This window comes from Kryptolebias marmoratus, linkage group LG2 (assembly GCF_001649575.2).
Source record: "Kryptolebias marmoratus isolate JLee-2015 linkage group LG2, ASM164957v2, whole genome shotgun sequence".
NCBI lineage: Eukaryota > Metazoa > Chordata > Actinopteri > Cyprinodontiformes > Rivulidae > Kryptolebias > Kryptolebias marmoratus.
This window is the reverse complement of record NC_051431.1, coordinates 23793794-23804854: the sequence shown is the minus strand read 5'-3', so window position 1 is coordinate 23804854 and position 11061 is coordinate 23793794. Positions and strand designations below refer to the sequence as shown.

Genomic DNA, 11061 nt, shown 5'->3' with positions numbered 1-11061 from the left:
TGTTGTTCCCACAGAGAGGCGAGAAGATGGCGGCCGTGTCTAGCGGAGGTGCTGCTGGGTCCGCTGCGGCCGCGATTACGCACTCTGCCCGACCGACCCACGCAGGTATGGGCTCCCAGAACCGAGCCCAGCCGACCTCCGGGATCAGCCACGCTAGTCGCAGCTGCACGGCCAGCGGGTGCATCACCAATCCTGGCCACACTTCGGCCACCAGGCCCCCTCCAGCCCGAGTGGGCCACTACGAAATCGAGCGGACCATCGGCAAGGGAAATTTCGCGGTTGTTAAACTAGCCACGCACGTCATTACTAAAGCAAAGGTAAGGCGACTCGTGTCTCGACGTTAGAGGCGAACAATTAGAAGTTGTCACGGGTTCGTTTTGGGCTTTTTTGAACATGTACTCGGGATGACGCCGGGGCCTCCATCATGCTCCGGAGACCCAACGGCCGGTCGGCTTCGGCGGCACCGCTGCTCGGTCTGAGGGTCCGCTCGACCCGAGACATCACCTTCAGCTGCCGGAGACATGGATACGCCGCGAGATCATGTCTCTCCCTCCGTACGGACTTTCGCAGAGAGCTGGAAAGGCCCGAGGTTGTTAAGAGAGGCAGAGGACAGAGAGAAGGGTATCGACGAAGATTGGAGGAAAAAAAAAAAAAGAAGAGGAGAGACGGAACAATCTTTAGCTCGCGAGCTAATTAGCTACGTGAAAAAGACTCGGATGTTGATGAGAGCGATGACAAGAGGCGCGAGGCGGATAAGTTTGGAACACGTTATTCGTGAACGGCGAGTTGACGATAACTTTAAAAGTTGATGCTCTGACCTCGATAACCATCTTTTATTTATAAAAAAAAACTACCTTCATCCAACTATAGCGGAGCCGAAGAGTTTTATTTCAGCCATCTTTTTTCAAAGAATCCCCTCAGACGTATCGGCTACTTTTGCTTTGCTCTTCCACTTTTCTTTTCTTTGTTTTTTTTTTTTTTACTTTCGTCTTTTATTATTGAAAACGTAATCGGTTTGTCAGAGTTGCGCTTGAGCTCTGGTTTCGTGGGGGGTTTCGCAGTTAGATGGCACTCTCGGGTCTCCTCCACGACGGCAGGACAGCACTCTTGACATGATGGCGAAATTAGCGGTTTCCAAAGTGCCACCACACGTTTTCACTGTGCGTACACGCTCTTTGCATAGAGTGGGCTCCAGTTGTAAACAAATGGTGGCAGTGTAAAGCCGAATCCACTCCTCAGGAGTCTTCCTTTAGAGTCTCTTGCCTACACATCAGCTCTGTGCTTTTATTTTTTAAAACGGGGGCTTGTTTTTGCTTGTGGCGAACAGAATGTGTTGGTCTGAATGGATGATTGGGGTTTCACAAGAGGGAAAGAAGATCCTCATGTTCTCCAGGCTTCATTTGCTCACAGGCAGTGTTTCTTGGAGATTTGCTGTATGTTATAGTGGGGGAAATATAGCAGGTTTATGAGTACAGGACTCTTTTGGTCCTTGGATGTCCAAGTTGGACACACTGGGCCAGCTGGGTTAGCTGAAGCTCTCAGGAGGCGTCTACAATACTTTTATTTTTAACCCAATGTGGATCATTTAATTTAAAGGTACTTATCGCAGAGTATGAAATCAAACATAACCAAAGGTTATCTTGAACCGTATCAGGTGGCGCAGTTTGAAAGAGTTTGCTTGAGTAGTTTTCCAGATATATCGATGTGCAATTCTGAATTGCAGGTACGCGCTCGACGTAAACAAAGCACTTGTCCGAATCTGACAGAAACCAAGTCAAGTGATTGACTTACATTAGACTGGCCGTAGTCTGTATCGGTAAACAAATATGGTGAAATCGGACGAGCTTAGAGTCGAGGGGAGGACGTTTAGGTTAAACCCAAGAAAAAAAGAGGGAGAACGAGCGAGTCAGCCGTCGAGCGTGAACACTGGGGATCGAGACGGAGCTCTGTGTTCAAACACACGTGGCTTCTGCGAAACTACTTATAGTCTGTTAAGTTTACAGCTTTACCAAAACCTGTCTTTTTTTAAAATCTACACTACTTTACCCAGCTAATCTGAGCGTAAATGGCGTACCGTTGCATAAAAAGTTGCCGGGCCTCTCCATCCCAGACGGCTCTTTTTCTGGACGTTTTTTTTTTCCAGACACTTAGGCCGATTCCGTTGGTAAACGAACGCACATAGTAGTTGGGAGCTGTTTTCATTTAAAGACACATTATCCATCGACAGGCGAAAAGAAAAGAAAAAAACGTGTATTTTTGTTTCTTTATTTATGATTTTATTTCGTACCTGTCTTTACGACATTGCAAATGGGTACCTTTAATCTAGATGGCCTAAATAAAGGTGTGTCAGCGCTGCTACCTCTATCTATGCCCTTGTTGACATATGTGCAGACGAGCAGACATGGGTCATTTTGGATGTTTTCCTCGACGTAGCCGGGAGCCTTCTGCTCAGTTTCACAAGGCCAAAGTAAACATGGATCAGTGAGCTGTGAAGTGGCTTTAAAAACTGGAGGAAAAAAAAAAAAGATGTTACTTTAGGGACTCGCCGCTCATGAATATCAGAAGAATACGAGTGTGCTTTTACATGCCTGTGGATATCATGAATATGGATGTGATGATCAGTCATGAGATGAGATGGAGCCTTATTTTATGGGGCCTGGGTTTTAGAAACGCTGACTGGACAGAAATAGCCGAGCAGCTCGCTCTGCTGCCGGATGGAGGTGGATCGTACCCTGCGGTGCAGGCGCGCGGAAGACGACCTGGGATTTGTGCCTGATGGCCGCGAAGCTGACAGTGGCGTGGTCCTTTTCCTGAGCCTCATTATCGCCTGTGTCTGGGAGGTTGTAGCTTTTAGCAAAATATCTCATGATCCAGCGGATGGATTCTAATGAAACTCTCAGGAAAAGGATCACTGGATGCACGTCTACAAGTGATTAACATTCGGAGTCATCCCCATTCAAGATGGCCAGCACAGCTAAGCAGCCTTTGCAGACACAAAAATGGCTACAATTCAGCCAGTTTTACAGGTTTTAAGCTAAAAATTGGTGTGGTAGTAGCCGTGAGTCATCACCAGCACATACTCTGAGCACTAATTGATCTGGTTTTAAAACGTCGTCATTACCTATTACATTCAATGTTGTCTGTTGGCAAAATAGTTCTTGAACTGGACGAATTCTAATGAAACTTTCAGAAAGTTATCGCTGGGTGTGCAGCTACAATGGATTGGACTCGATCCCATTCAAGATGGCCGCCACAGCTGACACAACACAACATCTTCTGTGTCAGATAAGTGCCACGAAGCACCTGGAGGATAAGTCAAAGATAAGTTATTGAAGTGAAGTCAAGACAAGAGTTTTGATTCTGTCCCAGTAGATAAAGCAGGGCGGCACACAGCTGCTGTTTGACTGAAAGGGAAATTTTACCGTTCAGGTGATTCATAAACATTATTGCTAGCCATGACTTTTACCCGAGGTTGCATGTCTTTTTAATAGCTCTAAGACACCATAAGTTATTCATGCTGTTCAAGTTATTACCAACATCGTAAAAGATTGTAATCATTATTTTAGTTCCAGCTATAACAAGAAATTTATTTGATTGTCAATTGTTTTTACTGCTTTTATGAAGCTAATATTCACCCCAGTTTGTGTAGGATGGGATCTGCAGTGAAAACGCATACAGATGAACATGATCTCAGTCCTCATACCTGATGAAGATTAGAATGAAGATTAGACGAAACAGATTTGAAATCACAAGCCTAGCATTCCTTGATGAAATGCACATCGCTTGCCAACTTTCACGCGAGTGATTTTTAGACAGCTGTGAAAGACGGAGTTAAAGCTATTTTGGTAGCGCACAATCTGATGAAATATTGCGATAACTCATGTGATCTGTTAGTTCCTGAAGTACGTGTTGTGAATGACTCTCAGCTAACACCACACCAAGTTTTAGTTCAATATCTGTAAAATTAACTAAGGTATAGTCATTTTTGTGTTGATAAAGGTGAATAAGTTGTGGCGCCCATCTTGAATCGGATTGACTCAAAAAGTTAATCAGTTGTAGATGTACATCCGATAGTTACATCTTGAGATTTTTGTTTAAATCCATCCAATGGTTCATGAGATATTTTGCTAACAGACAAATGGGGACGACTCGAACATTTAATGCCAGTGTTTTATCATAGATGTCGCACTTGAGATATGTGTTGTGGAGAATGCTCAGCTACTACCACATCAAATTTTAGCTCAATATCTGTAAAATTGGCCGAGGTATAAGCCATTTTTGTGTTTTCTAAAAATGTTCACTCTGTGATTACTTTCTCCAAAGTTGCATTATTGTCCGTTCAGTGATTCACAAGATATTTTGCTAACAGTACAGACAAACAAACACACAGACGCGGGCAAAAGCATTATTGCTCCACCTTCACAGGAGTGTGATAATAAAAACTTTTTAATAGGTTCGATGATGTGCGAGAGCTGTTTTTTTTTTTATTGTTTTGTTTCGTCTCTCTTCACAAAGTAACAGAACCGTCGGCCGTGCCGTTAAAACACACCAGGTCGCAATCGTGTCATAAATGCTCTGTTACACATTGGACAAATGAATCCTGGGCTTGTCTGTGGGTCCAGTGCTTAATTTTTCACAAGTTGCCATTAAAAACAGATGGTCGTGTAGACCTACTATTTGAAATGATTAATTTTGTTACTGGCTTCTATAAATGATGCATTCAGTGACAAATACAGAATCAGAATTCTCATTTTCCAGTGAGGAAGAAAATGAAAAGGTGAAAGAAATCTGATTTTGTGTTTGGGGTATAAAACATGAGAAAACACACTGAATAAGCTCATTTTATGTTTTGAAGTTAAGGAAATGTGTTAATTCCGATCATTTTCTTTTAAAAGCATTAATCCGGAATAGAAAGAAGTTTGGACGTCCTGCTTCCGAGGCAAAGTGAACGTAGCCTGATTTGAAAGTAAAGATGAGAGGAGATAAAGATGAGGATTTTTTCCCCCTTGTTTATGTGATCTGAAGAGACTTGGTACTTTTCCATAGCAGTTCTTATTCTCCAAATGAGATATTTTCAAACCTTGGCTCCCATAAAAACGTGCAGGTTTTTTTTTTCTGACTTTGAGAGACACTTAAGTATATGCTATGAAGCACAATAAAGGTGCCGTTTTCCTCGTAAAAAAATTCCCTTTTATTTGGAAAGTTATTGAACAACAAGAGCTTGTTAACAAGTTTCAGCCTTTGCCCATCCTTTTTAACAGCTACGGCTGGGCTTTTTTATGCACAGTTGATTACTCTAAAATCAACGAAACCTTTAATCCCGGGTCATTCCAACTTTGACATTTGTAGAACCAGTATCTTGTTAACTAGTCTTGTCACATGCCTGTTCTCGGTGGGTCTCTGGGTAAAGGGTCAGAGCTCTGGTGGAAGTGAGAAAGGCGATCGATGATGCAGCTTAAGTGTGGGAGATTTCTCCTTCAACAAATCCTTATTTTTATCTCTGTGATGAGCGCTGAGCAATAACGAGTGCGTGCGTGAGTGTGTAATTTTTTTTTTTTTTTTTTTTTGCTCCCATGAGTTGCGGTCAGTTGTGGTTTTTGAGGTCCAAGCTACACGTCAGTCACATTTGTGGTTGGAAATAAAATTTAAAAAAATCCCGGCCACGGCTCATTTCATCCAGGGTTTCTTGAATTCAGCGTGTTGCCAAGGCTCCTAGTTGGAGAAAGGTCTCTTCATTGATGGCTTTGCGGTTGCCACGGTTACAGTCGTGATGGCGGTAGCGCCAGACCCCAACCAACACTTTTGAATGGAAGTTACTTTCTATTGGCTGAGCTCATCTTCTGTTTTTTTTTTTTTTCTTTTCCCCTGTCAGCTGTTTTCCTACCTCGCTGTCTAAACGGCCACTCGGTGTCATGCTTGGTTTAGCCGATTCCGTTCCCGAGCCGCTCTCTTGGTGGGGAAGTAGACCTTTCCCCTCGTTGTTCTGTCTTCCTGCATTTTTCCTTTTTTCCTCCCAAGCGTTTCGGGTTAGAAGCAGAAGGGAGAGGAGCGACAGGATGGTGAGCTTTAGGCAACAGGCCTCATGTACTGAGTAATAATTTCACTCCCTCCCTCACACACAGAGCTCTCCAACAGCACATGGCCAAATATGATTTCATTTGTGTGAGTAATATGACAAATGGTTTCTGTTTGACATGTCTTCCTGGCCTGTAGTCGTCTTCAGTAGTTCCAATCTACAGCCTTCTGGTTTATGTGAGGGAAAACACATCTGTGTGTGTGTCTTAGCTCATGAAATAGTGTAAGTGCTGTTAAAACAATTGTCCTGCAGTCTTCGTATACTATACAGCCTCTCAGTATTGCATGGCATTGTACATAACCACGTTTTCAAGGATCGACCAAATCAGTGACTACTCCTTAATTTCTCAACATAAGGTGATCTTAGTGTAAAACTCTGTCATTAAAAGGTGGTGGGCAATACTATACTAAGAATACTAGGCCTTTATTGGAGATGCTTATTTTTGTTTTTGGTCACGGCTAAAGTTCGAAACTGAACTTGTGTTTGGCACATCAACAAATTGCCGTCTCGTGAATCAGTTGCTCAGTGAAGATAACAGCACAGCAAATGAAAAATAAAAATCCTTCATATGGAAAACCTATCGAGAAATACCTGATCTCAGGTATTTATCTACCGCAGAAGGGGGTATGTTTTCCCTCCCCTGTGGTATATGATTGGATAAAGGCCTAAACTTTCAAAATGGGATTGTATGTCTATTACTATAACAGGCTTAGAGTTAATATAAAACTAACTCTAATGTTGTCTTTTTTTGAGCACATAATACATTCTCCTGTGTCCTGAAAGAACTGATTTTATCCATGTGAGTGTCTTTAGTAGCCCCCGTTGTTTACTCTTGTTACTTTTTAAGGCTTCTCTCTAGCTGCTGCTGTCCTGTAGGACGCTCACTTGTCTGACTCAACTCCCTGATTCTGATCTTGTGAGATTTCAGCTCCTTTAAAGGGTAGCCCCACTCATACAAATTAAGCATATAATAGCACTCCACAGTCAGCAGGAGAAGAAGTATGGATGTTTAGGGTGTTGTTGATCGTAAAAGTATTTTAAAGAGATCTGATTCAGTCAACTTTGAAGTGATAGTATGTTAACTAGTTATCTGTAGTTGGTACCTTATCAGCTGTGAAATCAGTCATAGAGTATGGCGAAAGAGGCAGAAGTCTTTGTCCAGTTTAAGCTAGCCAAAAGAGGGCCTGACTTTTATCGTTTTTCATTCTTATTAAACAACTCTTTCTTAAAAATGACCTGCCGATGTGTAAAAGCAGGCTCTTTCATAAAACAGTTCCACGAAATTACCTCACAGACCAGTCCGTCTTTAAGCTGCCTTTGGCTGTTCGAAAATCACAGACGATCACAGACGTTAGCTTTCAGAAATGAAGCTGCAGTGTGGAACCAAAAGGGGCGTGGAGCAGAGCTCGGCCGCTTTTAGGTGATGCACTACGCATTAAATGTGCGACGGACATCTTTGTCATACCATTCTCAAAACCTTTTTTTGTGTTCAGCACAAAGAGCAAGAAGTTCACAAAGTCCTTTGTCGCCCTAATTTGCCATTGTTAAGAATATGCCACAACTTTTAAACAGGTTCTGTGAAATGACGCCATGCTTGTTGTTTTGGCTTTGAAATCCCGGGGCTGGGTGGTCGCAGAGAGCGTAAGTCATCACAATTTTTAAATTAAATGCAAACTGTGTCATCCCTGATCTTCCCTCAGTAATAAACCTGTTTGTTGTTGTTTTATCCTGGGACCGGGCGTTCGCACAGACCAGTTGTCATCACTTCATCACATTATCGAGCTGCAAAGCCGGCTTACCTTTTCACACTGTCGACTGTTTTGTCTGTGTTACTAACTCGCCTCACAGCACAAAGACACATCAGGGATAGGTTGGCTTCGAACCCCCCCATTGACTCGGTCCGATCAGAAATCACACCGAAGCGACCAGAAGGCGTCTGAAACTGTTGTCATACTCCATGAGACGTCTCGAAGTCAGCTCTCATTCACGTGACGAAAATTGCGTCGTTTTTTTGTCATAGCGGCTCTGTCCGCTGCTTCGCGACACAAGGCCTTGCCCAAACGTTTTCTCACAGGAGTTCGTGCCAAGTACCGTGTGATTGGTCGGAAGTTGTTTTGGGCATGGTTATGCCGAAAAGCCGCTGAGCTTTAATGGAGTCATTTTTGCTTCTTCTGCTCCGCTGAGAAGCAGCTGTTAGAAAATACAGCTGTCTTTACAGCTGTTCCAGCAAAACCTAGAAACCTATGAACTTAAAAAGATAGTCAGCTGAAGTAGAACTTGTAGAAGGGAATATCGCAATTACTGAGCACGGAGGAGACCGCTCAGAGACGCAGGCGGCTCTTCGTGGCTGTGGTGGCCGGGAGGAAGTGTGCCTCGGCCGAGCGGCGTTCGTTTCCTTCATTCACTCATTATTGTGCGCCGTCAAATTTGCAAATGCCAAACGGCGTGTAGCGTCTCAGTCTGTTTAATAAACACGTCCGCTCGCTGTAAGGGAAGCGCATTTCTGTACAAGGACAGGAGGCTTGAGGAGCAGGTGGTAAGAAACCCGTGGTAACGCTGCAGGAGGAGGGAGGAGCATCACGGGAGCCCTGAGCCGAAAAGGTGTGCGCGGAAACGAACATCTCGCAACCACGTGACCGCAAACTGACTTCTGGACGTCCTGTGGAGTATGCCAGAGCCTTAAGTGTCTTGTGAAAGAGCCTTCTGCCTGACATGGTTTGTCTAGATTGTTGCTCTTTTCATACATCTTTTCGAACATCATCTATTTATTTATTTAGCCAAAATCTAACATTTCATCCAAGTGGAGAACTGATATGGCGGCTCACCTTGGCCAGAAATCGATATTGTCTCGTGCGATCAGGTTTCACAGTGTGCTATGTACCTGTGTGATTTAGTTTTTCTGCTTCTGGCTGTTACAATTTTACATCAAATTCTCTGACATATTTTGGTTGCCTGGAAATTAATTTCCAGCTGTCGTGTAAGCTCACGTGCGACAAGCTGTCATGGGTCGCAAAGGGGTGGAAAATTTCTGGTAAATTCCAGAAACTTCCCATGAGAAGTTAACTTTCTATGGGAATTATGGGAAATTGGGTGTACTTTAAACAAATTGCATTATATTCAAACAAAAATATAAACCTTTTATTTTGCTATAGGCAGAAAATGTCATAAGCCAAATGTATCTGTAGACATTGAAAACAGGCCTGCCATGTTGGAGAAAATGTCCCTCTGTCTTTAATTTGGTTCAGTTTCTGTCCGGTGTGTGTGCTTCAATCTACTGACTGATCATTTATCTTGCTCTACGCCATTTCTGCATTCGATAAGATCAGATAAAGCCTAGCCTGTCTGAAACCTACTTGAAGCTGCCGACTCCGTTTCAGGAGGCGGTGTTAGGTCGATATGAGTTCCCCCCGTCTTGATGTGGTCCCCCCACCAGCTCTGCACCGCGCGAGCAGCAAACGGTACAGTGACACCGCCGTTTTTGAAACGAAAACAACGCTCCACTTTGCACCATCCTCCTTCAGCGTTTTGATTGTTTTCAGTGAAATGCGCACGCGCTTTTAAAAGTCTGCTTTGATTAATTTATTTACCTCCTTCTACTGTTCTGTCCTCGCGTTTTTCTTTGTTAGAAGACCGTGTGGACTCTTGGCAAATAATAGAGACTGTACTTCCCCTAGATGTTCTGGTTGTGCTTTACGTGGCTCATTATGACAAGAGCCGTCTAATAATAGCTCCGTATTTAAAATTTTAAGAAAATTAAATTCCCTTCAGTGTTTTTGTAATGTTTCCAACTACGAAAAATTTTCAGAATTTTGCAACTCTAGTCTCATTATGCACTTGGCTCTGATTGTGTTTGGGAAAACTTTTTTTTTCCGTTTTCGTTTTTAGTGTGTGGGCTCTGCTGTGGACTACAAAGGAGTGAGACTTCAGAGCTAGATGAATGTGTAATGTCCACTTTATTCTCATAGTAAATTGCCCGTCTTACTTTCAGCTTGAAACGCTCAGCTGAGTCATTTCTGTGGTGTGAAGCACAAGTACAGCACCTCTAAAGGCACGGCGCTGACTCATCACGTGTGCGCCACCTCTGTCGGTGCGTTCACATAGTGCCGTCTTACCCAGGCTGTTTGTGCTGATCTGACATGGCGTTGTTGTTTTTTTCACGTGTGCAAAGCTGTGAGATGTCTTTACGCTTCGCTCAAACAAACACCTCAATTTTATCTTCAGACCTGACCGCTTTCTGTGAGTCAAATCACATCACATGCTGATATGAGGGAAATCTCAGCGCTACGCCCTCCGAGGGTGCTGTAATCTGTGTCTCCCGTGAATGAAGGTTAATCTCATGCATTATTTCACCTGACCACTGTGTGTGAACACAGATGAGCTCGTGAAATGTACCTTCCCAGCTCCCACCTGTAGACATTACACTCTGCTCTCTGTTTAGAAAAACAAATGAAGTCATCGGTGGCTGCATCGAATCCTAAAGGATAACCTTAAAATAAAGGTTTTATTTTAAACCTATTAGGGGTGGGGAATCTTCAGGCGCCTCGGGATTCGAGTTAATTGCATTCAGAGGGCAGCGATGCAGTTATAAAACGATAATTGATACATCCATTATCGCATTTTAAACAAAGTCCCGAGCATAAAATTTCTCACCTATAAAGAAACCAAGTTTTTTTTGCTTTACACTGCAGCATGTAGGTTTTCATTCAGGCAAGATTATGGGACCTAAAATGGACATTGGGAGTTAAAATGCTGAGTCCTGCCAGTGGTGTGATTTTCGAGCTATCTTGCCCACTTTCTTCAGTGTTATCTCCGCTTCGGTTTTGAGTGTGGGTATGGCTGCAATGATCGTGTTCTCCAAAGTGCCAAAAATACCACACAGGCCTTGGTTTTTAACTGCTGGATGTGGACTCAGATCCTTCACAATAAAAGTTGAAATGGACTTTAAAATGTGCTCGGAAACTTGGATGTTTGCTCGTTGCTCCTCT

The 11061-nt window shown here is 43.3% G+C and overlaps 1 protein-coding gene across 3 annotated transcripts in view; it reads left to right on the top strand.

Moving 5' to 3' along the window:
- The window catches only part of sik3 (SIK family kinase 3), a 52472-nt gene continuing 41411 nt past the window's right edge, over positions 1 to 11061 (top strand). For all 3 annotated transcript variants that reach the window (XM_017430641.2, XM_017430643.2, XM_017430640.3), the window contains exon 1: positions 1 to 317. In XM_017430641.2, coding sequence (XP_017286130.1) covers positions 27 to 317 — 291 coding nt within the window. In that variant the 5' untranslated portion in view covers positions 1 to 26. The remainder of the gene's footprint in view (positions 318 to 11061) is intronic.